Source organism: Pundamilia nyererei, unplaced genomic scaffold (genome assembly GCF_000239375.1).
Source record: "Pundamilia nyererei isolate P.nyererei 1_Seehausen unplaced genomic scaffold, PunNye1.0 scaffold00227, whole genome shotgun sequence".
Lineage (NCBI taxonomy): Eukaryota > Metazoa > Chordata > Actinopteri > Cichliformes > Cichlidae > Pundamilia > Pundamilia nyererei.
Window position 1 is genome coordinate 56134 of NW_005187628.1, and position 26613 is coordinate 82746.

At 38.3% G+C, this 26613-nt stretch overlaps 1 protein-coding gene across 3 annotated transcripts; it reads left to right on the forward strand.

Moving 5' to 3' along the window:
- The first annotated feature begins 3406 nt into the window (after nt 1–3406).
- Nucleotides 3407–25966, forward strand: tacr3a (tachykinin receptor 3a). Of its 3 annotated transcripts, none has more exons than XM_005748696.1 (6): nt 3407–4046; nt 7120–7317; nt 8079–8229; nt 21240–21436; nt 23259–23610; nt 23894–25966. In XM_005748696.1, the coding sequence occupies exons 1-5, from the start codon at nt 3679–3681 to the stop codon at nt 23590–23592; spliced, it is 1248 nt and encodes a 415-aa protein (XP_005748753.1). In that variant the 5' UTR covers nt 3407–3678; the 3' UTR covers nt 23593–23610; nt 23894–25966. The 3 variants fall into 3 exon arrangements, with proteins under 3 accessions (XP_005748753.1, XP_005748754.1, XP_005748752.1); XM_005748697.1 differs by having other exon boundaries at nt 23259–23476; XM_005748695.1 differs by having other exon boundaries at nt 23259–25966.
- Nucleotides 25967–26613: the final 647 nt, after the last annotated feature.

The window sequence follows — 26613 nt, forward strand, 5'->3', positions numbered from 1 at the left end:
CTTTCTCATAGGGATTCTTTGGATTATTGAACTTTTCTCTATATTTTGTTAGTCTTACAATATAAAGCACTTTGAGGTGACTGCTGTTGTGATTTGGCGCCATATGAATAAACTGAATTTAATTAAAATTGAAATCTAACATGAATGTACAAAATATACTTTACTTTAGCATATCACCACCATCCATGATGATTATTCCAAGCAATGGTGCTTTATTCTTATCAGTGCAGCAGACCTTGACAGCTGCTGTAACTGCACTGAAGCTGGTTTTATTGAAGACAGTTAATCTTTGCTCTGGTAGGTGTATATCTATAGCAACAAACTAGAGTTTGACAGTCCTACCTCATTATTCTCATTTTAGTTGAGGTAACACTGAAAACACTCCCTTGCTTCTAAATTTGAGTCCAAATGTTTCAGCAGTGCAAGCATGGCTGCTGATAACATTTAATTGATTAGTGTGTGGCAGTCTGTTGTTGGTCAATAGTTGCACTTTGACAGCAAAAACTGAACTGAACGAACAATACAATGAATTCCTCACATGACAGTCTTCGTAGGAATTCAATTTTCAGCTGTTAATGTCTGAGATGTGGACTAATTAGGAAATAATTGAAGAGCGATGCACATTCATTAGCAAATAAATTGCTGTCCATGGTTGCTGTCCACATTTTGAACTGATCAAACCAAATAGCCCCGAGCTCTAACCCCAGTTTGAAACACCACAGCACCAGCAGTGAAAAGAGCTACACATCAGCTGTCCTGGCATGTTTATAAAAGGTACTGTTATCTAAATAGCTAAACAAATGACACATTAAGTCAGAAAATGGAGCTTCCCAATGACAATCAAGCCTATCAAGCTTTACAACAACAACACAGCAAAGAAGCAGTGACCAAACAATAAGTCCATGGTGGCTCATTACACAGCTGTTCTCAACGTGATCCAAGGGGAAAACAGACAGGAGTCAACTTCAAGTTGGTATGCGTCACATACAAAAGAAGTTGTTGTTGTTGTTTTTTTTCCAACATTGATGCTGCTGTTAAGAAACTGTGTTTGCTGACAGATATGAATGGAAATCTTACCCTGCTTTAATAATATGTATACACACAGTATACATTATGCTGTTATATTATACAATAAGGATCTGATATTCATTTTAACCGACATTAATATGCAGGATTGCAAAGCAGAACAAAATACTTATTATGTAAATCCTTCAATACATAACATTTCTTGTCTTATCGACTACATCATCAATCATTTGAACATTTTGCAAATGTATTGACTTTTTTTTTTAAATTACTGGTAATTTAGGTTTTGTTCCTGCACCACAAAACCATTTAATTACTTCTGCACAGTTTCTTACTCTATAGCCATTACAATGTATTATGTTAACAGTGAGAGTAAAACCATTATGCTTCAGATTGCAGGGTAGCAATAGTTGACAGGTGTAGCGTTTGTTTGTAACTATTTGCATCTTTTTATGCACCTGTATCTCTTGGTAAACAGTATAATTAAGATGAATTTCAGAAGCTGCAAACAATGTCTTCGTGTCAGGAAACATTGTCTTACTTTTATATGACACAGCCTATAGACGCAGGCTGCAGTCACTGCAGTGTAATTGTGCCTAGCAGAATGAAAATGTCTAATAAACGTCCTCTCACATTTAAATGCAGCATTAAATGTTCTGCTGAGTCAGAATTCAAAACAAAGCTTACTTTTTTCTTTTGTTTGAATGCACACATTGAACTGAGTTAAAAGTTTTAGTTTGAGGAAGACCTACTTGACTGTGGAACCATACCTGATAACTGGGGATGTATTGTTTCAATGAGGAAAAATGACACTGAGCAGCTGCCACAGTACAGTGGGATACACTCACCAGCTACTTTATTCATCAACTGCTCATTGATGCAAATATCTAGTCAGCAAATCACATGGCAGTAACTCACATGTACTTAGGCATGGTCAAGACAACCTGCCAATGTTCGAATCAGAATTAAGAAAAAAAGGTGATTTAAGACACTTTGGAAGTGGTGTGATCGTTGGTGCCAGTGCAGTGTGTCTGAGTATCGCAGAAACTACAGATCTGCTGGGATTTTCTCACACACATCTCTAGTGTAGACTAGGGAATAGTCTGAAAAACTGAAAACACCCAGTGAGTGGCAATTGCCTGGGAGAAAATACCTTGTTGATGGCTGATGTCAGAGGAGAATAGCAAGACTGCTTTAAGCTTAGAGGAAGGCAACACTAACTCAAATCATCACTTTGTACAGCCAAGGTAAGGAGAAGAGCATCTCTCAACGTGTTAAACATTGAAAACATTGGACTGCAGCAGCAGAAGACCACACTGGGTGTCACTCCTGTCAGCTAAGAACAGGAAAATGAGGCTACAATTATAACAGGCTCACCAAAATTAAACAATCAAACACTGGAAATATGTTTCCTGGTCTAATGAGGGCTGTTTTCTGCTGCGAACTACAGATAGTAGGGTCAAAATTTGGCATAAACATCCTGAGTGCATGGTTCCATCCTGCCTTCTATCACCGGTTCAAGCTGCTGGTGCAATATTGAGGGGATATTTTCTTGGCACACTTTCACATCCGAGCATTGTTTAACACCACAATTGTTGTTGATGATTATTGCTGTTGCCATTACATAAGGGATTTTTTTCAGACTGACACTGTGCCCATCTTCTGATGGCAGCTTCCAGCATGAAAACATGTCACAAAGCTCAAACCATGTCAAACAAGTTGTACTGGTGAGTGCATGTTATTGTCTGTCAGAAAGCTTTGCTGAACTCAATTGGATTTTATTAGCTGTATAAAACATGTGAATGCAGCCCGGATAGAGGTTTGTATAGCACTGTATGGGGGAAAAAGCGATGTGAGCTGTTGGATGTCTGGAGGGAACTTCAGCCTGTCAGTTGTAAATGCTGCATGGGTCTGACAGGAAAAGGAGAAATGAGAAAAATCACAACTATACCAAAAGTAAAGGTGACACAGGACACTGCACACTTTCACTTTCTCTCCAGTACAACTTAATAATAATAATAATAATAATAATAATAATAATAATAATAATAATAAGCAGCAGCACAAAATTTAATATATCTGGAGAACCCAACAGCAGGAAATGGCACTGATGAATTCATTGACATAGTTGGAACAACAAGTGTTAGAGAGAAAGACTGAATGAATGAAATGTAATATCCTGTTTGTAGCTTCGTTGGAAATACTGCAAACAACATCATCTGACGGGTCAGTGTAGATAAAGGTGCACACTAAACACGGACTGATTCTACACCGCAGAGAGAGAGAGAGAGAGAGCATTATTCATGAAGTGTAAAACAGCCGCCACTAGAATCAATCAATCTTTTTTCACTTTGTGCCACTTGTGCGTCACTGAGCGCGCACGGCGTCCTGCTGCTGGAGGAGAGGCTGCGCATTCATAGGCACAATCAGACACTGGGATTTACTTGTTCCACACACAGTTTCACTGCGTTTTATTAGTTGTGCGCAGAGACGTGCATGTCGGATCAAACAAACGGGGATCTTGTTAGGGGTGTTTAAGTTGCGCGCTATGGCGCATGTAAGCAAATCCTTCTTGCCAATCCAGCTGTGCGCCTAGAACATATTGGCGAAACAACTGAAACCTTTACAACATCAGGGGAAACTGAGAAGAGGATGACGGCTTCATATAACGGATCCAACATAACGACGAACCACACCAACCAGTTCGTCCAGCCGCCATGGCGCATCGCTCTCTGGTCTGTTGCCTACAGCTTCGTGCTGGCGGTGGCGGTGTTTGGAAACCTAATTGTGATATGGATCATTCTTGCGCACAAGCGCATGAGGACAGTGACAAACTACTTTCTGCTGAACCTGGCGTTTTCGGATGCGTCAATGGCTGCTTTCAATACTTCAATAAACTTTATCTATGCCGCTCACGGGGAGTGGTACTTCGGGGAAGCCTACTGCAAATTCCACAATTTCTTTCCAGTCACATCTGTGTTTGCAAGCATCTACTCAATGGCGGCAATAGCTGTGGACAGGTGGGTTTTATAAAATGCAGTAAAAAAAAAAAGTTAAACAGATAATGTTCTGTTGCTCCACATGCACCTCATACACCAATTCGTTTTTTATTGGTCACCAGGTAAATTGATTAAGGTCTTATTTTAGGTTTACCAACAGCCTTTAATCAGTTTCTGTCATTTTTTTTTCAATATTGGAACAAATAATCACTTAGTGTGAGGATGTAATACAAACACTAGAGTTCAGACCCTTCATTCAGCAATGGGAATATATCCCACTTATGTGCACAGTCTTATTAAATGCAACTAATAATCAGAAAAATAGAATATTAGAAAACACACAGGATGAAAGATAACCTTGACACTTTAATCTGGATCATTTTATTTCAACCCTGAGTTCAAGCAGCACTTGTGGGAATGTGAATTAAAATCAATGTCTTGCTTCAAGTCAAAATGCGTTTTGCAAGGCAAATGAATGTATTAACTTGTTCCCTTATAGAAACTGATTTGGAGTCCTCACCAGTTTAGTCTGATGCCTCTGTTATCAACTTCATCTTTGTCCTTTTTTGTTCCCACTCTCTGTCCCTGCTGTTACACGTTTTTGTTTTTTTGTTTTTCCCCAATTCCCAATGGAGTAGTCAAGTCGTGATTTGCATAATTGTATTGGAAAGGCAGTTCCTCAGGAGGGTGACTGCCATCTCATACACCTTGAGCCTGTTTCATAGATTTAGTTTTACATTTCAATGCAAGTGAATCAGACTGAAACAGTTGTTTTGGACAGAGTCTGTGCTGCAGTGAATGACTCTGTGTATGCCAACACCCTAGAAAAGATTGCCCTTTCCTCCTACACGCTCTGGCTCTCTTGCTTTCTGCCACATGCACATCTTTTCCTTTTTTTCTTTTTTTTTTGCTCATTCACACGTCCTCTTTTCTCCGTTGGTTCGTTTGCAGTCTTTCTCTCTGACAACCCTTGTGCTTTCCATTAATGTGAGGATGCAGTCAACACTATCACCAGGGCTTTGAAACTGATCAGTGGACCATCATACATCATAATGTTTGAATAAAGGGATTAAACTGATGAAAGAAGTAGCCACAGGCTGAACATAATGAAAAGACAAAATCATGTGAAAGCTGCAAGCAAGTGCAGTGTGTGTCTACAGCTAGCGTTCACGTGTCACAGTGCGTTGTGTTATTGTCTGAGGTGTTTTCTTCCTCCAGTGCTTCTTCTTGTCGCTCAAATGGAACAATGTAATTCCTCAGGCCGTGCTCATTTTGGCTTCTCTCAACAACGACTTACATGCCTTTATATTTTTGGTCCACAATGTCCATTCAATTTGTCATCTGTGTACAGAGAAAGAGAACATCGGCATGACCTAGATGATGTAGATGTAACCTCCGGTCATGCTTTTCGTAACCCCAGTATGGTGCTGTCTCCGCTCTGATGTCTTGAAATGGCATGAGGCCACAGTTCATGATCATCTGTGAATTTGTCCTTCCTGCTGAGTCTCTCAGCTGCCAAGTGTGTTTCCTTGGGCAGCGGAAAGAAAAGAAAACAGGTTTCTGTGTGAAAGGTAACACCACTGAAGATTTTACAATGTCCCTGTGGTCATTTTTTAAAACAATTTTTCATACCTCATATAATTATTTAATTATATTTTGGAGGTCAATATTGTAACAGAAATTAATTTCTTAAAAGCTTATGTACAATTAAATTTTCTTTGTTTAAATAGCTTTAATTGGGAACACTTAACATAACTTTTACTAAAGAAAATGCAATGTTGTTCAAATGATAACAATATAAAGAAAAAATGAATAGAAAACCATGACTAGTAAGGATTAAGTACAAATAACAATTAATGATTCCTTTGTGATACTATAAAGTGAGGTTTGCAGACTGATTAAACATTTTTCTTTCCCTTGAGGACTTTTGAGAGAGCACTTGAAATGTACCTCTGTACATTATTTTTGGTCTGGACTCTTCATCTGAGGTAATCTCTGCTAGTTAAGCACATGCTGATGATTGAGTGAATGTTTACTTGGTAATAAAACAGTGTTGTGACATAGCTTCAAAACAATATGCTTTCCAAAAGCTGTCCTGTGTAGCTTCAGGCATGACAGGCTTCCGAGTCACACCCAGTTCTGTTGTCTCCCTAAATGTTCTTCGATAGATATCAAAAAGGTGTACACTTGTGTTATTTTATTTAGGTTTTTCATGTTTGCTCACTGCAAGTCCATTCCATCAGCTGACATTGTGCTCTGGAACATACTTGATTCCACATTTAACAAGGTCCAGTGAGAAGCAATAAGTTCCAAACAATTACTGGTGAATTTGCTGTTATCCCCGAGAGGGTTGTGGTCACTGGAGTGAAAGGACAAGGCCTATTTTTTTTTTACCATCCTATGAAGATTGAATTAGCAGCTCTAAGCCCCTGTGATTGCCTATTGAAAATCATGTAACATCCTGAGCTGAGTTCATGAAGATGGTAATCTCCTGTCAGTGTTTTACTGTGTCAGTCAAACAAAATCTCATCACAGCTTTTTAGGAATGAATAATCCATCAGCTTCCCCGAAATTCAAACACCCCCATGTAATTGGACTTATACAAGACTGCCTTGTAGAAAATGAGGTATATTTTTAATGTTGAAAATGTCGTTGAATCATAAGTTGAATTAATGGGCGATTCAGTCAATTCCACTTGTGCATTAGTGACATTTTCCACTTTAAAATTATACTTTATATTCCAGCAGCTTGTTGAAGTTAAATGCTTAGGTAAGAGAAATTTCTTTTTCTTTATTGCATACAGCAAATAGACTTGATGCTATCTTTTAAATTTCACACTTTCTCAAATAATTACTTTTGAACTGTGAAATATTGTTTCATGTTCGCCTCTTGAGTCCTCTTAAAATCCTTGACATGAAACAACTTCAGAGTGTATAACGACCACTGATTTGAAGACCAATTTTGAGATGTTACGATCTGTAAAAAGTAACTGCAATAAAGACAAAATAATAACATTAAGGATGTGTTAACTCTGACATGTACGTCAGCAATTAAATAGAAACACAGAATTCTCTTTTTAACCTCTTTGCTGTAGGTACATGGCCATCATCCATCCTCTTAAGCCTCGACTGTCAGCGAAGGTCACCACAGGGGTTATTGTTTGTATCTGGAGTCTAGCTATAGTTTTGGCTTTCCCCCTCTGCTACTTCTCAACCATCCAAACCATCCGAAGCATACCCCAAAGGACTGTCTGCTATGTGGCCTGGCCCAACAGGAAGGATGACTCCTTCATGTGAGAAAGATTTATCTGTTTTTTCTGCTATGTCTGATGTTTGAATGTGTTGGATGTACTTATACAAATAATACAAGCAAGATGAAATAAACTAATAAATCCCATCCTTCATTTTAAACATCACTCAGTACATTTAAACAAAGTAGAGCAGAGCAGTATTGTTGGAAACACTACAGGGTAGTGTTCCCGTTTGAGCATTATGTGTGCTAAGCTCAGCAAAAAAATAGCGATTTTACAACATAATGATTTAATTTTTGTAAGTATATAGTTGTACAGTGGTAGTTTTGTTTAAAAGGTAAAGACATTGCAAGTATTTGGAAAACATAAACCCTTTGACTACATCTGATGAAAACTTGTGCCATTGTCAGAAAAATGGCAAAATATGAAATATTGCAGTGTTTACTGTCGTATTCATTAGCATTATGAGAGTAAAAAATAGCATTCCAGAGAAATTATGTTTTATTTCAGAGGTAAATAAGAATAGAGAAGCATTCAAAAAATGCAAAATATAGTAAACACACCAAAACAATTTGTTAATTTATTGTCTTTTGTTATTTTTTCTGGAAGGTAGCACCAAATGCAGTCATTTGGGATTATAGTGCAAGTTTTCCCAGAATGTTATATTTATCAGTTGCAACAGGAACTAAGAGCACAGAGGTGGACATGTTTATACAGCATGAAACATTTACTATGTGTGAGTTATGTATGATTATTTTTTAAATGTTCCCACTTCTTTGACAATTTTTATACTTTCTTCTTAGGTATCATATCATAGTAACAGTGCTGGTGTACTTGCTGCCCTTAGTGGTGATGGGCATTACTTACACCATAGTGGGGCTGACACTATGGGGTGGTGAGATCCCTGGAGATTCGTCTGATAACTATCATGGACAGCTCCGAGCTAAAAGGAAGGTAAGCGGGCTTACGGGGGAAATAATACACCAGCATCTGAAAAATCAAGATATGACCTATGGGAACCCAATTTGCAACTGTGAATGTGATAACTGTTGAATGCTTAAAGGCAGAGAAATGGGAATAAGTATTTTCTGCCACTGAGAATCCTGAAGCTTCAGAGTACTTTCATCTTGCTTCTGTTTTATAATCTAAAGTAAGCCAGGATAAGGACAGCAAACCCTGCTGCGTATATTTGTCTTTACTTTGCTCAAGCTAGAAACAATTTCAGCATGCACCAAGGCAGAGGAATTATGCAGCAGTGCACATACATTTAGGATTTTTGGTTTTTTTTAATGATATAGTCACTGTAGATGAAACGTTTATTGTTGAATGAGGGGAAGACTCTCAGACTGCCACCAAACTTAATTCTTTTCTCTGGGCCTATTTTGTGTACTTCTTTGGACATGCCATGGTTAGTGTAGCGTTGCCTTGGAATAAACATCCAGTGGAAGTGGATGACAAATAATTTTAACCTTGTAGTCTCCATTAGACAATTTAAAGTTGTGAGAATGCAGCTGTTGTTAAAACACACCATATTTCACAGGTAGCTTGTTCTGCTGCCTGCTGTCAAAAATAATGGATTACTGCTGTAAGGCTATTGATGTAGCACTTTTCTTCTAATGACTGTAGCTCCAGTGACTGTCCAACCAACCAGTGGGTATTAATTTTGAAAACGTCATTCACTTCAATTGCCTAAAATACTGAAAAAAATGCACACAAAAAGAAAAGAGAGAGAGAGAGAAAATAACACAAAGCAAATCTTCAAACTGCTGTAGAGGTGATTGTGATAAATTAGGTTTGTCATAATATTTTTAAAGTACAGATTACAGCCAGGTTAGAAGGACCCACATAGACCCATATTTGTATAACAAATGTGTGTATCCATATGGATATATTCAGTTATTTATAAAATAAATTTTATTGGAAATTGTACTTTAATGCAATTTAAACTTGGACTATGTATACGTTTCATAGTTCTATGTTTTTTTGTTGTTTTTTTTAAATATCTGCTAGTCTGCTCTAGTCTCACTTCAAAAAGTTTGTATTGGCTGTACTTTGGGTGGTTTTTTTGGGGACCCAGTTAGACAGATGTAGAGACCAGCCACAGGGGCGGCACCACAGACCACGCCACATACTGCCATCGCCCAACTGAGGCCATCTTGCCAAACCACCCCCAAGCGACAGGGAGGTGTCTGTTCAGGTCGCTGCCCAAGTATCCAGCGGCGCCAATGACAAGGTGGGTCCAGGTGCCACCCACTTGTCCAGCGGTGGCCCCGGAGCTGGGCCGGGGGACACACATGTGGCAATTCAGGGCAGCGCAGCAGTCGTGGCTGTGAGGCCCGGCAGCTCGGCAGGCAGCCGGCACGCAGGACCACACAACACGCCGGCCTCTGATGGAAGAGAGGCCGGATCAAACAGCATGCCAACCTTGGGCTTGGCAGGACTCCCGCACACTTTGACCTCTGTCTCCAGCTTGGCAAGTCCTGCAGGTGCAACAGACTCCAGTGAGAACGCCGCTGTACCAGGTGGCACCGCTGTACCGGGTGGCACGGCCAGTTCTGTTCTCATTGCTGGTTTACATGGTACAGTGTGTTTATCTGAGCACATGAATGTCATGCAGGTTGAGAGTACAGTGCTCTGAGTCTCTGGTCAGAATAGATTACACAAAGGAGAGAACAGCACCAGCCTTACAAGCTAATGTTTTTATGGTACTCCAGGCAAAACATACTAAATAAATAAATATATATATTCAGCTCAGTGAGCCGAATCAATTTGAAAACTCATTAAAAAAAAATCAGCTTGGTGACTGGCACAGAAATGTAAATGAATCTGATGGAAATATTGTTGTGTCTACAGCTAAATAGACACTATAACTATAACTCATTTGAGTAAGTAAATGCAGATGGTGTCAGGGTTCCTGTTCCTAAAATGACTTCATGTTTTTTTCATGTTTTAAAGGATTGTGTCGCCTTTATGAAAGTGTTATAGACAATGTGCATAGAAGATGTCAAACTGTGCATTGTGAGCCCATTTTAAAGGAAACTCAACTCCAAGTTGACCTTAAATTGCTTTCAGCTCTTCATGGTATTAGTGAACAAAGCTATGGCTCATTAGCTGTGTCCCAGTTTAGTTTTACTTATTAATTCTGAGCAAATTAAATTTAATGGGTTCACAGTGGAAAGGCTTGTCAGTACGCATTGAGTTTAACTTTTTTTTGAGCATGCTGACCATGAGCTTTGCAGTCAGTTCACTGCACAATAAACATGATTAGCTCCATAAACGTGCTAAAAAATGAAAGCAAATACAAAAACATCAGGTAGAATCAGTTCAATATTTTCTGGAACCACTCACAATTTTCTTTTTCTGATTGATGCCCTCTGCGTTGTCTGCTACATGGCCATCGTGCTGGACCAAAACTAGTGTTAAAATAATCAACTGTGGCCGTCACTGTGAGAAAGAAACTGGGATTGTTTTATGTGTAAGGAAACATCAAGCACAACTTAGCTCGACTTAAGCTTTCCTAACTTTGTAACATAAAATCTAATAAATAGATACATCCAAGAATACAATTTTACTTAATTGTTGGAATTTAAAAATGAAATAATAAATGAAAACAGACCCAGGATGAATACAGTGTAAAAAATGAACTTATGTTATTTGCACTGCTCTTATTTCAATCATTAGTCTGCAAACTGCTGTTATTTACAGTTACAGTTGTGTATGTGGAGACTGAGGTTAAATAATATGTGACTGATTCGACATAACAAGTTATGTTATGATAAGTAAAATAAAATAAAAGCTTTTTTCTAAATGTTACACCAAATAAATGTCCCTTCCCTCTAACTTCTTAGACGAACGAGCAAGTAAAAACATCCTGTTGTCAGAGCTTTTCAGTCATATCAGCTCACTTTGACCACAGTGAAACAGAATTCTAACTATAGCCAAAGATAACTAGAGTAAATATAAAATCGATTTTTAAAAAATGATAATTTCATTTGTTAAGGAGAAAAACCTTCCTGTATGAAAAAGTATTTGCCCCTTAAACCATATAAATGACTGTGCAAAGCTTGGCAGCTTATTGCATTTAGCCTATTTCACTTTCTTAGACAGCATCTGATTAAGTGATTTCTTAAATCAACAGGTCTGGCCTGAGCCTGGCTAGTGAAAGTGGATTCAGCTTTCCAAATATAATGTTGTTAATCACAGTTAATTCATGATTTAATAACAGAGGTCAATTAATTTCTTCACATAATGCCAGGCAGGTTTGGAAAGCTTTTTTTCCTTAGTAAAAAAAAAAATCCTCATTTACAAAGTACCTTTTGCATTTTCTTGGGTTAACTTTGTCTGTAATACCAAATTTTATTTGGTGATCTGAAACATGTAGGTGTGACAAATATGAAAAAAAGCAAAGAAAAAAAAGAAAGAAATCATGAAGGGGAAATACAAATTTAAAACGTTCTTTTCAGACAGGCCAGGGAAAAAATTCAAGCCAATTTATGGCCCTTAATATTTGTTTTGTAATTAGAGTGAAAAAAGTATGTGTCAGGGCTGGTCTACTGTGCGACTGGGAAGTTGCAAGCCTGTAACCATGTTTCTGTCATTTTGCTCATAAACCAACAACACAGATTGAATTTATTTTGTTTGTTTGTTATACAGTCTGCAGATTTAATGTAATCTTACAGTTAATCAGGCTTAATCTGGGAGAATGTTTCAGTGCAAAAAGAAATTATAGTGACATCTTACTACAAAGATCATAACGTAAGCATGTATGTCTTTTCCCTGTTTTGTCCGAGACGTTTCACTGAATCTGGATGAAACTGATTAAGTAAACTACCACAGGAACTATGTGTAGTAGCTTATCTCAGAAAGGAAAAAAAACGTTATTTTCCTTGTTGTTATTGGTTAGACTTTCCTCTTTACTCAGAAAAAAAATTCTTATTACTTACATATATTACTTTTAAATTTATATTAATTGACAAAAAACCCCGGTAACGGTTCACATCCATGAACATAGATTCCTTTTTCATCATAATTTCACAAACAGCAGGGTGTTATAGCACCGTACAGACAACAACGCAGCTGCTGCATCTTGCTCATTGCTGTCAACTCCTCAGCTTTTACAAGACGGTTCTTTTGCAAACATGATGAAAACGGGCCAAAGATTTGGAAGTTACTTTCAGCTGCTCCATTATTTACAGGGGGTCGGACTAGCTCTGCAGGTTTGCTTTGGCAGAGTTTTTACACACCCATAAAGTGGAGTTGTTCCTCTGGCTGGAACTGAACCAGTGACCTTGAATGTGTAACTCAATATATCATCTTTAAAGCAGAGGTAAAAGGAGAATACCTACTACCTGATAAATTGCTCACTTACTTAAAATTATCTAGCAAAACAATGTCCTCATCATCAGCCAAATTATACCTTCGCTTGAATGAATCTTAATACTTTGAACTACCGAATCATGTCTTTCTTTTTCACCGCATTTCTGGAGCATCTCATGACATGATTTGCTCACATCTTTCTAATGCCAAACTGCCTTCAGTGGGTCTTCTGCCTGAGCGCCAATCAGCATGCTAATTAACATGATAAATGACAAAGCTAATATGAAAGTTGTTTGTAGGTATGATTTTTTTTTTCCATGTTTACAATCTAATTTGTTTGTTAGGTCAGCATGATTTGCTATTTAGTACTAAAGACAAGGTATATCTACTAATATTAGCTCTGTAAAGCTTTGACATATTAAAAATTTAGCTACATGTTAATGCTATCATCTAGAAACTTAATGTCCAAACTCAGTGAAAGAAATGTGTAACAAATATTAATTATGCTTCATGCAAAACCTGAGGGGGACCTCACATAAGTCAAATACAAGTGTATATTTTAGTCTGGACCAGAGAAACAAACTGCAATAAAAATACCTAATAAATACAGAAATGATTTGACAGTGTCTTGTTTGTTTGAACCAATCATAAAAAAAAGACACATTTAAGCTCAGTTTTGTAATTTTTCATCCTAATAATAGATTTCCTGTGCAACAGGTCTGCGAGATGAGACAAAGCAATAAAAGAAATCTTGATTGTGTGCATCATTTCTCATCGTTGTGATGAAAAGTGGATTCACACTGCTGCATTGTTTTGAGTTAATCCATTCTTCTGCAATCACAGCACCATGGGTACTCTATTTTAAGCTCATGCCTGGGGCTGTGCATTGAAAATGTCAGTCTGACACATGAAACACTAGTGACCTGTCGCAAGACCGCTGTGCAGTCCTTAAAGGTAGTTTGTGCTCAGTTTTTCTTTCTTGGTAGAGTCTTGAGAATGATACGTGAGAAGGTAAAGATCGGTGTGGATTACATTACAAGATGAGTTATTTGTAGATATTCAGTACAGCAGTGTTAACCTGTATCGTGTGCAAGTGTAACACTAACATCAGCAATAATGAAATGTTTTAATCCCATCTGGGTTGATCCATGGCCTGAGAGAGACAGTCATACAAGCATCAGTCAGTGTGGAGGGTTATGCTACAAAAGCTTTATTAAAGGTCATTAATAATATCATATAACTTTGCTGCTTTGTTTTTTTTATTTATATTTTTTGAGTGCATGCTGACCTTAAGGTGTGTCACACTCTTTCTTCTAGTCAGTGACTGATCAAAACAGCAATTAAATATTGGCCTCACACCTTGACAAGGACTCCAGCTGAAGCCCTCAGTGCAGGCACAAATCATGGGTAGATTTCTACTCAGACCCTGTGGTACCTTGAGTCTCCCTTTCTTTTATCTACAGTTTGTCTGCTCTCAAAATATCGTTTATTATTATTATTGTAATTAAATATATTATTACATTATTCTATGAATATTATTGCTTTAAAGCTTTACTGTTTATATACTAATAGTTCTCACAGCTGCTAATATCTAAACTTCATTCTAGGTCATTAGTAATCATTATTTTCTCGTTCATTTTTTCATTTTACTGAATGAGTTTCTCTGTTGCTTAATCAGTTAATCAATATTGTGTTTTATTTAAACTCACTATTTGGCGATATCTGTTCCACACGAAGCATTACTCATTTTAGTTTCATGCTCAGTAATGTGTGGTTATTTACTAGCTTAATGAAGTCCAGTGTTAGGGCAAACCCCAAGACTGTTTGGGTGGTTTACGGTCTAACTCTAAATCAGAATCAGAATCAGAATCAGAATACTTTATTAATCCCTGGGGGAAATTTATTAATCCCTGGGGGAAATTATTTAAATTATTTAAATTATTCATATCTCACTAGCTTTATTACTTTTTGGGTTTTTTCAAAAGGAACTGAGCATTAACTCAAAATGTCCCATTTTTGTTTGCACATTTCCCACTTTTCATTTTATTTAGATGTGAAATATTGTGGTAATGGAGATTTTTAAAGAAAGGTTCAGTTAGTATGTTCACTTTGGCTTAATTTTGTTTTTGCAGTTAAATTATGTATATAACCTATATATGTGATATAAATATATATGAATTTAATGTTGGTGCTGGACTCTGTGCTACATTTGATTCCCACTCTGTGCTCCTCAGGCTGATTTCCATATTGCAAGCAACATATTTTTGTGCTTTTCTTACTCTACAAGCTTCACACCAACAGGGGACCAAGTACACCCCTGCAATACAGCATGTAATGTAATATTCAGTGAGAAAGGACCACTTTCATTTAGTCCCTTTTACATGTCTTGATATAAAATAGCTTAAAGGTTTCACAGGAATGCTACTGTACGCCAATTTAGGCTTGACTAACACAATGTTTTTAAGATGTAATACTGAATACAAACACTTGAGATTCTACTCTTAGACAAACACATGTTTGGTCAGAAGGCTTTAGTGTCATATTTGAACACACTGGGTTCCTTTTACATCCATCCAGATATTCGTCTTCTGCTGCTCATCTGCATCTGTCTTGCAACAACCTACTCAATCAATCAATCAAAGCTTTATTCGTCACATGCAGGTTGCCCTGCAGTGAAATGGGACCCCCCCCCCCCCGACCTTACACATATAGCACAAACATTACATGGGGATACAGGTCGGAGATTGGTAGAATCAGAGAAAAAAACATTGAAATGTACACTACAATGGGGAAAGTACAAGAGGAAAAAAAGAGACCCCTACTCATGCTATGCTTCCATGGTAGGACAGCATGAGAACAGGAAACAAAAAAACTCCTCTGCACAAAAAAAGCACATAAATGTCCACAGCACAACAAGACATGACAAGCCACAGGGGTGGGTGGGGGGTGAGGAGTAATCCGAAGCGAACACAGCAGCCGCCCTGCACAGCGCTACCATTCCAGCGCGGCACACAGACCCGCCGTGTTCCCTCGCAGGAAACAAGCATCGAAGGCGTTGGAAAGGGAGGGGGGATGAGTGAGTGCCTATCAGTGTAAGTGTATGTGTGTGCGTGTCCATAGGCCGAAGGACACTGTCTCAGCTGAACTATCAGGCTAAGTAAACAGTCCTCCAGCCAATCCAGGTGTCCTTGCATGGGATGGGAAGAATAGCCGTAACACAGTCGTTATCAGGGAGTGATTGTTCGGCTCCAGCCTTGGGCCTGCAGCTGGCGCCATGATGGGGATCCGCAATGTTCATGTTGATTTTGTTAATTTCCATGCGAGCAGCCCAGGAGAATTTTCAGGCTGCTCTTTAACACTCCGACGCTGGTCTCTCAATCTCCCGTTGGAGAGTCGCGAGCCTCCCCATGATGGTATCAAACTTCTGTTCCATGGTGTTGTCATTCTTGTGATTCTGAGACCTCACAACTGCAGTGATCCGTTCCACGATGTATTCCAACTGTCGCTCAAAGGTCTCATTTTGAGCAGGCCTCTCTCTGATGTATCCCCCCATACACTCAATGGTGTTGTTTTGAGCCTTCACAGCAGCTGTAAGCGTCTCCAAGGTGTTGACCATATTACGTTCGTTGTGAGAGGTTGCGCCTCGTTCCATTGCGATTCCAGCGGGCAGCCTTGGGGGGGGGGGTGGAACAGCCGGTTCCGTTCTACTCTGGTGTTCCTGGGAAATCTGAGATATTCCCAAACCAACCAACAGATATAACCACTCCATGTCCACTCATGTCTTCCCCAGGGCCTCCTTCAGTTAGACTAAAGCACATTGCCTAGGAGGCATCCGAGGTAAATGTTGAAACCACCTCAGTTGGTTCATTTCAATATAGAGGAGTACTATTCTGCACTCTTAGTGTGTTTGGAAATAATCTAGAATAGCATTTTACTGAGGTTAGGTTAGGTTAAGTTGGGAAAATTTTCACACACAGTTCTCAATTATGTTTTGCATGGGGTAGATTTACTGCAATAAGCTGTTAGTTGTTAAGAGGCTATATCTATCTATCTATATATTTAATATAAAATAATACATATATATGCGCTTTAGATTGGATGTCAAGAGGAGTTCAAGTATTTAGGAGCCTTGATCACAAGTGCGGAAAGTGTTGAGCAGATGATTGACAACAAGCACCTCAGTTCGTCGGTGAGCGACTTGTTTGTCACGGTGACTGCAGAGCAGAGCATGAAAGCAAAGCTGTCAATTTACTGGCTGATGTGCAGCCATAAGCTGTGGATAGTGATATAAAGAATGAAATCACAGATACAAGTGGCGGAAATGAGATTCCTCTCAAGAGTGTCTGTTCTCACCCTGAGAGATAAGGTGAGGCTCAGTCACTAAGGAGCAGAGACGAGCAGCCGCTCTTCCGGATCAAAAGTAGTCATTTCAGGTGGTTTAGGCATCTATATAGAATGACTCATTCAGGCATTTCCAAGACATGCTGGTGAGATCATGTCTCTGAGATGGCATGGGCACGCCTCAGTGTTGAGCCAAGACAGCAAAAAGCAGAGGCTGGGGGGACAAAAATTTAAGGTTACTTATACTACTATTTAATGATCTGAGAGGGAGTAAAGAATAAATACAAAGACAGAATTCAAAGGCTTAGTCTACCTGTGATACACAGTCCACAAGTACAAATAGTTGAATGTCACTGCTTGTACAGTAGAATAACAAAACTGTATTTTTTCTTTCTTTTTTTTGTAGGGTTAAAAATATCTTTAATCTGGAACTTAACCTGTTCCAAGCATAAATTACATATCCATGTACATGGCGAGGTAAGCCACCTTCATGTTACAGAAGCCCCAGGATTAATCCCAAGAGTCACCTGGATAAGATGAAATGCTGCTTCGTAGTGTAGGCCTCCAGTGCAGATGGATTTGTGTCTCCTCCTGGGATCAAACCAAGCACGTAGAACACAATAATATGGAACTACTGCCTCTAATTTCTCATAGTCCTAAGTGTGTTTGTTTGTTTTTTGTTGTGTGTGTGTGTGTGTGTGTGTGTGTGTGTGTGTGTGTGTGTGTGTGTGTGTGTGTGTGTGTTTTAGATTACTTTTTTTAAATACTGGTATTAGACTGAAATCCTTTTTTCTTTAGGAAAATGTGTCTTGTCTTCCTCCCCTCACCCCAAATGCTCCTCCCTGATCCTGGTTCTGCCAGCAGTTCCTTTCTGTTAAAAGGGAGTTTTTCCTTCCCACTCTTGTCAAAGTGCTTGCTTGAATATTAGACTGAATACTTTACTCTTGCAGTTGCTGCCTTTATAAATAGCCTGGTGCTAAATTACTGCCAATACTGTGAGCTCGGTTTTAAATAATTGTTGTTACATCTTACTTATTGTTTTCGCTGGATTTCACTTAAATTTAACATGACTGTTACAAAGCATATGATTTTAGGTATGAGCCCCTGTTTGTCCTCAATTTTTCATTCTAATATTGTCTGACGTCACTTTGAATTCAAAGCTCATTTGAGTACACTGCTAGACAGAATAAGCCCTTTGTCCCCATATATTCTCTTTCCTTTCAATAACCTCCAAAACACCCAAGGTAGAGTATGTAGAAATAAACCTTTTGCACTCTAGCCATTATTTGTTTCAGTCTCTTGTGCGTCACAGAATATCCTTTTTAATATTGTTTATGGACCATAGTTGCATAAGGAAGGGACTGTGGGTTATTTTTACTGCACACAAAATGTTGACCACTGTGGACTACATTTTACTGTAAAAGCTTGAAAAACAAACTCTGTCCTATACTCATTTACCAAAAAGGTGCTTTTTTGTACTTTTGTTTGATGCCCAATGGTACAGATACCTAATCTTCAAAGAAATGCTTTATATTCTGTTCCCCCTTTAATATTATGTTTGTTAACATAATAGTTCATTATTATTATTCAAAGCATACTTCTTAAAGTAAATATTTAAGTTTGTGTGATTACGTTTTCTGGCCGTCCAAATATGGACCATTTAAACAAAATAAGAGAATTTAGCAAATGTTTCTGTCGTTCTGTTAAGTTATGAACATGTTTAGCCTGAAGAGGAAGTGCCTGTTTGGCTTTGCCTTCCAAGGTATATTTGCAAGAAATCAAAAAGTGCAGCAAGGTTTTTAACAGCTGTTTCTGTAGTGTTCACTGAAAGCATTTCAATTCAGCTCAATCGAGTTCAAGTGAATTACTTCATATATATAATTAATATAACACCAAATCACAAATGCAGCCACCTCAAGGTGTTTTATATTGTAAAGTAAAGATCCTAAAATGATACAGGGAAAACCTCAACGATCACATGACCTCCTGTGAGCAAGAAGTTGGAGACAGTGACAAGGAAAAACTTCCTTTTAACAGGAAGAAATCTCTGACAAAACCAGGCTCAGGAAGGGGCACACATCTGCCAACTCAAACCAGTTCGAGATGAGGGGCAGAAGGCATGCTGGTAAACACAGAGAGATTGACAATGATTCTAAAAGACTGTATGTTTTAAAGATCTTTAAAGGAAGAAAATAGGTTTGAAAACTGGCTCCATAGGCAATGCAAGAAAGTCAAAAACAACTAAAAGATGGACAAGAATAATAAATTAATAACAGCATAGACCATAAGATATAAATGGTAGTAGTTACCATCAGTTAACACCTTCGAAATCAAAATGGATACAAGCAATGGTTGCCACTATGTCTTGCTCTTTTATCTTCTGTCATCCTTTCAAGACTCTGTGACACACAAACAAAATGTCCAGCCTTTTATAAATGTAGAGAGGTCCTACAAATAATCTAGTGTAAAATAAACTTTGGAGTCAAAACCTTCCCCTCAGCTTTTCCCCATAAATTACACTGCTGGAGGATTCTTTTGCTACAGATCATTGTACATGCAATGGAAACATTTATACTTACACACACAAGGCGTTCCTGGTCTTTTATTGGTCTTTTGACTTGTTTAAGTTGTATTATATCTTTTGGGTATCATCCTTCATTTAATGTAGACACTGTCATTAAATAAAACAGCAACTAAGTGTTTCAACCCTGTTCAGCAGCCACCTAGTAAGGTTTACCACATAGTTTGTATTATGCCATAAACTTCTTTTTAAAACATATACTCAAAACAAAGGGTTCCAAGACTTTGTTTAGATTTCAGGGAGGACTCAGACATGTCTGTTTTGTATCTGCAAAGCTTTCTGCTCATGGTGCCTCTCTAGCCTCTCTCTGAAGAAACAAAGTATTGGAGATTTTGTTCCTGGTAACCACCCAGATACAATCCACTGCAGTTCAGAATTGCCTGAAGTGCCATCAGTCAGGCAAAAAAGTAGGTTTTCCTCTGACTTGATTTTTATTAACCTTTATTTTTCAATAAATGTAGCGTGTTTAAAATTGGCATATTGATATGGTTTGATTCAATTCTTAAATGGTTCCAAATGCAGGATGTCGCAAAAGTGGAAAGGCATGCAGTTAACAAAGGGAATTTAATAAACTTACAAAAGATAAAACAGTGCATTCATACCGAAGCTTTAGGTAAAATGAAAAAACAAAACAAAAACAATAGCTCAATGATCTGAAGTTATCTGGAAAAAAGACAGGACAAACACACAAAGAAGCGCAATTACCAAAATAAAACAGGAAGTAGAAACAAGGAAGGCAAGGGAAGTAACACATCAACAAAACAGAGATAGATAAAAGAGAAAAGAAAAACTGGAATGCTGGGGGAAATATAAACATGCTAAAACACTTGACTGATACAGAATCCTAGATGCTCAGTGGTCCTGGGTCTTCTTTCTCATTTCTTTAAATTTTTGTGATGCTCCAAATGTTTTCAGTTTGTGAAAGAATTGAACTGCAGGCAAGGCAGTTCAGCACCTGGACTGTTCTTCTATGAAGTTGTGCTGTTATTCTGAAACCTATAAATACCTCTCAGCATTGATGGTGCCTATTAAGCCGTCAATTCCATTACGACTTTTGAACTGAATGGTCATAACGAGTCTCTTGTTTTTAGTCTGGAGGATGCAGAGTCAATTTTTCAAAAAAGAAGAAGAAGAAAATTATGATTTGTTTGACCACAGAACAGATTCTATTTTCCCTCAGTCCATTTTCAATGAGCTTTGGTCCAGAGAAGATGACAGCATTTCTGAATCATGTTCATGTATGGCTAATCTGTGAACTGTGCTCACAGACAGTGTTCTTGAGTCCATGTAATGATCTTCATGACAGATTTCTCCAGATTTTCTTCAAATGTCATTCAATTCAAAATGATTTTATGAAATGTTTCAGTTGAAAAAATTCTGAATTACATTATTATTGTTATTATTATTATTATTAGCATTACTCCATTTCCATGTATAAAAAGCAGAAGTAAGGCCAATTAAGGAATTGTTATTGCCTCAGTCTGATCCAGGGACATTTAACGTTAATTTTAGCATCTCTTTTCCCATAACAGAGTTGGCAGAAGAGTTATTTTTTGTACTAATTATTTGGTGTTTCACGTATTTGTGTGATAGTCCTATTACAGCATTACAGTAATAAATGTAGAATTTGCCTGCTTTTGGACTGAAGTTATGTGCACCGTATTCTTCTTTCAAATGATTGTCATTTATCTATGCTTTTCATCATTTTGCACTCTCTCTGTTTCAGGTGGTTAAGATGATGATTGTTGTAGTGGTGATGTTTGCCCTCTGCTGGCTGCCATACCATATTTACTTCATTGCAACAGGTCTCAACAAGTTTCTGAGCAAATGGAAGTACATCCAGCAGGTATACCTGTCGATCATGTGGCTTGCAATGAGTTCCACTATGTACAACCCCATCATCTACTGCTGCCTCAACAGCAGGTGGGTAACAACAGTGTTGCTAATTTAGCATTGCTACTTAACGAGACAACAAATGTGCAACTAATTTTGCAAAGGCACCTGATGCATGAGGGAATTCATTTAAGGTCTTTTACACCTGTATTACATAATGATTTGATTTTTCAATATATTTTTTGGCATTTTAACTTTATTGGCTTTATTGGATAGACACAGCGAAGACTGACAGGAAAGCGGAGGGAAAGACAGAGGGGAAGGCATGCAGCAAGAGGCCACGGGTCGGACTCAAACTCGGGGTGGCCGCTTTAAGGCACGCGGCATATGGTCACCTGCTCATCCGACTGAGCTAAACCGGCGCCCATTATGATTGTTGTTTATATTGAGATGAAAGCAGTTAAGGGATTGTCATTCCCTCAGTGCATTTGTATGATGACTAGGAAGGCCTACAGTGTTATCTAATGTTAGCTATGCAAAGTAAGCTTCTCTATCCAAGAAGTATCATAAGCTACTTATCATAAAGAAGTCAGCTAATGCTTAACTGTTAGCTAACTCAAGTAGCTGTGTTTCAGTAGTAATATATCAGTTGCAATACTATTGCCTGGGGGAATGCTACCTCCAAAATAACATTTGCTATGCTAGCCACACTTGGTCAACAATGCAGAACAGACAACTACGTTGCAGCTTCACATCTAGCATCCCTACTAATAGTGACAGACACCACTTCACTTCCCACTAAAGGCAAAGGTGAAAATGAAGACATGACCCTGTGTCTGTGTCGATAAGATACAGAGCGTACTCATAATATGTGTCTTGAAACTCATCAGAATTGCCCTTGAATCTTAAGCCAACTGCAGACACTGTCCTAAGGTGCTTCAACACTGACTGGCCTCTCAGACAACCTTGTTCTGCATTTACCCAGTGTGAGCCTTGGCATTCTAGACACATAACTTGGGGCAAGCAACTCATCAGTGTAGATTGGTGGGTGATGATGTGTTTGTCGGATCTTCTCATCACTGATGACCATGATCCACTTGTGGCCACATTGAGTCGTGGCCACAGGCCTTAAGAGCAGCTTCGGCAAGTGATAGGTCATTGGGTACCTGAGGGTTGGACTAGAGGATGTTTGTGTTACCACCACTCAGTCCAGGCTTGGGACAGTTATAGTTCTCAGGTACAAATTCAGTGGCCTCATTACTCTCTTCACCAAGGAGAAAAATGACCTTCTTGGTAGTTTTCTCAGAGGCTCTTTGGAGCAGCTGTCTCCACAACCCCTACCACTCAAATGACAGGGTATTTAAATCTGCACAGCACATATACTGATGCTGATACTAGTTTCTCCCACTCAAAAGTGGAGATACTTTCAAGTGCCAGAAACAGAAACAGTTGTCTCAACGGTGCCACCACTCTGCCAAAGATGAATTCAAAAATGAAAAATAGACCAAAAAGGCATTTCTATAAAAGGTTTTGGTGACTTCAGAGAGTGATAGCATTCTCCAGATGGATGGATGAGTGGATGATACAGAGCCAGCTGTTCTGCACCTCACTATGCAGAAAAACAATTTCCTTCATGCATTGCAGACCAGCCTGCCACCATGGTCACTGAGAATAGAACATTCAAAACACAGAGACACAAATTGGCTTATGAGAATAACAATAACCAAGTGATACAGAAAGCAGTTTGCTGTATGCCTTCCTCACCTCATACGGTGGTTCATTTACAAGCCAAGGAGGGGAACACTTCCTTTTTCAATTAGAAGAAATTATGCAAGATTTAACAGAAATAAAGGCCAATTAAATGACAAATGAACTCATTTTTTTGTCATGTGTTTTTCTCTCACTACAACAGGTTTCGAGCAGGTTTCAAGCAAGCATTTCGTTGGTGCCCTTTTATTAAGGTGTCCAGCTACGACGAGCTGGAACTACGGTCTACACGGCTAACCCAAACACGCCAGAGCAGTATGTACACACTGACACGGATGGATAACACCATGGTAGTAGTTTATGACCCTGCTGAAGGTGATGGCAGCGCTGTAGGTGGCACCGGAAGGAAGCATTCCCTGCCTGGTAGGAAGAGAAGCTACGTCACTTCTCGGCACACAGAGATTGCTGGTTGCAGCGACACCACTGTGAAAACACAAAATGGAAGCGCTCCCAGCGCTCAGCCTGAAGAATTCCCTTGAACATGAGCATTTCCAGATGTGTGTGTACCACAAAACATTTCCATGTGTAAAGCTTTATACGCATGCATTATTACACCGCAGATGTACAAAAAAGTGCGCACGGTGCTTGGTTAGCTTAGAAATAGAAATACTGAGAGCAAAAAGTTTAACTCTTGTTCATTCAAGTTCACCCTTTGATACAAAACACTGTAAGAAGCATTTAAACACAGCCATCTGTACAGCTCATTCAGTTGATGATAAAATTATTCAGTTCTGATGGAGATCAGATCAAAAGCCTGTTTTTTATTTCACCCCATAACAGCTGTGAACTTCACAAAGGATGGGCGTTAATGGCTTCAGGAGAAGCCATGAACGAGTGGCTGCAGAGAGTCACCAGCGGAACAGCTGCTGATGGAATTCTTTCTAGCACTACATGGCTCTGTGTGTAACTCTTGGTTATGCAACTGTTTCCTGGTGACCTACAATAAGCCAGAGGAGAAATCCAGTTCATTTCCACCATGTCAATAAACAGGCAGCTCAATGAGCTTACTGAACACAAACTAGCCATCTAGGAGCTAGGGTGTCATTGTTTTATTTATATTTTTCAGTCAAGTGAAAGGAAAACAATGCAGGAAGTTGCATGGTGACATGCAATATATAAGGATAGCGTTGTTCCGCTACCGGTGCCACTGCTGTTTTAACGCTGTTTCCCTGTGTTGCATGGAAATTGTTGCTTGTGTGAACATCAAGTGCTGAGATGGCACCAGGCAGTACGACAACCTCTGTTGTGTTGAATTTACAGTTTACAGTGGAAGCATACTGTGGCAGATCCTCAATGACTCAGCATTCATCAAGTCTCAGACATGAAAATTTTCATATTTTTGGTCTATTCATAGATTTTGCTGTTAAGAGATTAGATTTGTCGCTTGTTTTGGTAATCAAGCATAATCATAGTTTTGGTTTCCTATTGAACATACTGAGCTTTGGAATAAAAAAAAAATAGATTTTGTGATCAAAGCTAAATACAGTTTTGGTATTTTGTCATTTATATTCCATGTTGATTAACACATAGCGAACAGATATTCAGCTGTCACATAGTGTAGAAAATTTTTTTTATTTTTTTTTTGTAAATCAACCATAAGGTACAGCCATACAAACACAACACAAATGTCCTTAATTATCCTAAAGAGATTTGAATGTTAATAGACTCATGAAAGTATTTTCAAAGAATGTGAAAACATATATGCTGTGCATTTTAGTGTTTTGCATTTTTAAGTTGTCCAATCATTTTTATTGAGGTTGGTTAAATATTGAGACGTATTAATCAAAGTATTTTGCTGTTTCTGTGTGTAAATAATGTGTTTGTTTGAATGTACAGCACGGTGTGTGCCTCTCTCTGTTCAGCGGTGACTAAATTGTTTGTTGTGTCTTTAAAGTTTCTTTCAGCATGGGTCTCTTTCTTTCTTCTTGGTGTAAAAGCAGTATACTATATTTTAAACACTTAATTATTATTCCTGGTAAATGTCAAGTAATTTGTTAATATGAGAATGAATAACTTTCTAATTCGATATCCCATTTCTTATATAAAGGCCTCCAAAAGATTTCTCATTGCTCTGCCCTGTGAGTACTAATATATTTGCTTGTAGCTTTATTGTATATTGGTCTTCTTCGTCGCATTATGAGTGTTTACAAGTGACAGAATATGCTTATGATGAAATGTAGCTGTGACTTATTGCAATTTTTAAAAAGAAGTTAAATGTAAAAAAAAACAAAAACCACTACAAAAGATAGCCAGAAAACTTTTCAGTATTACTGTTCGTTTATACAAAAGATTATCACTGTGCTGTGCTGCATCCAAAAATAATGTTTTGTGCAGTTTGCTTTGCCACATACAGTACATTGCAACATTTGATTTTGCAGTTACAAGATTGTTTGCGCTTTATTACTCATCTTGCGTTATCTTTTCATTATTGTGATGAATTTCTGTGTCGACGTAAGCCCGAGTGTTTCAATAATTTAAACATGTCCTTTTGTAAAAAATTAGCTTACTCAATTTTGAGAAGTGGGCTACCACCTTAGCACAAAAAATAAACGAGAAACAATGTACTTGCTGGCAATCAGAGATTAAAAAACACGTCAAACTATATTTGATGTATGCATGTGTAATGCTAAACATTACTCTCTGCAGACATAATCGCTGCACAGCACAGACCTTAGTTCTACTCTCTGTCATTATGTCAGTTTTGGTGCCTGCAGCTACTAAACAATAATTCACATCTATTTTGTGGTTTAGCAGCTTCTGTCTGATGGTGAAATCCAGTGCAAAGATCAGTCCCTATGAAAGGAAAAATCGACAGCACAATGTTACAGATTTTAACATTAAATTCAACTTTAATAAACAGCCAGTGTGTGTTGTGTCCTCTGTCTTGTTATATAGAAGTGTTTAACAAACCAGACAAATTTATTACAGTGGGGGGAAAGGGGGTTCAGTGCCAGGTACTCATCTGCCTTCTATCTCTCAAGGGGACCATTCAAAGCTGTTGATGCAATTTTTCAAAATGATATAAACCTATAAATGGGTCTACAAACTGCCTTCATGACAGATATCACAGGGGAGTAAATGTGATAGGCCTTGTGGGCGTAGTAAAGTCTGTATGAGTTTGGCTAAAGGGGAAAAAAAATAACAGTATTAAGGCAACTTGAAGGTGACAAAAAAACAGCTTTGAGGTAGCTTATTGAGTTTTCACAGGGAGCTGGCTAATAGTGTTTAGCTGTTTTGAGAATGAGTAAATGAAATTCTATCTGCTGCTGTCTCAATCCCCTAAAATTTTCAGTTACAAGCTGTGCCGCTTGGATATGTTTCATCTCTCTGCCGCCTCAAAGCATCATTACCGCATGGCTTGTCTAATCTAAAAAATGCTTTGAAATTTATGTGCTTAGCAGGAGCTTTTAGCTTCCGGTTGTTTTGTCATCAAAGCAGAACATTTGAGATAACTTTCCTTGATTACTTCTTTCTTGTTACTTAGTCTTCAGTATTTTGGC

Coding starts and splice junctions, on each gene's coding strand:
- tacr3a (XM_005748695.1), top strand. CDS start 3,679: ATGACGGCTTCATATAACGGATCCAACATAACGACGAACCACACCAAC. Junction 4,047..7,119: donor GCGGCAATAGCTGTGGACAG/GTGGGTTTTATA, acceptor TCTTTGCTGTAG/GTACATGGCCATCATCCATC. Junction 21,437..23,258: donor TACTGCTGCCTCAACAGCAG/GTGGGTAACAAC, acceptor TCACTACAACAG/GTTTCGAGCAGGTTTCAAGC.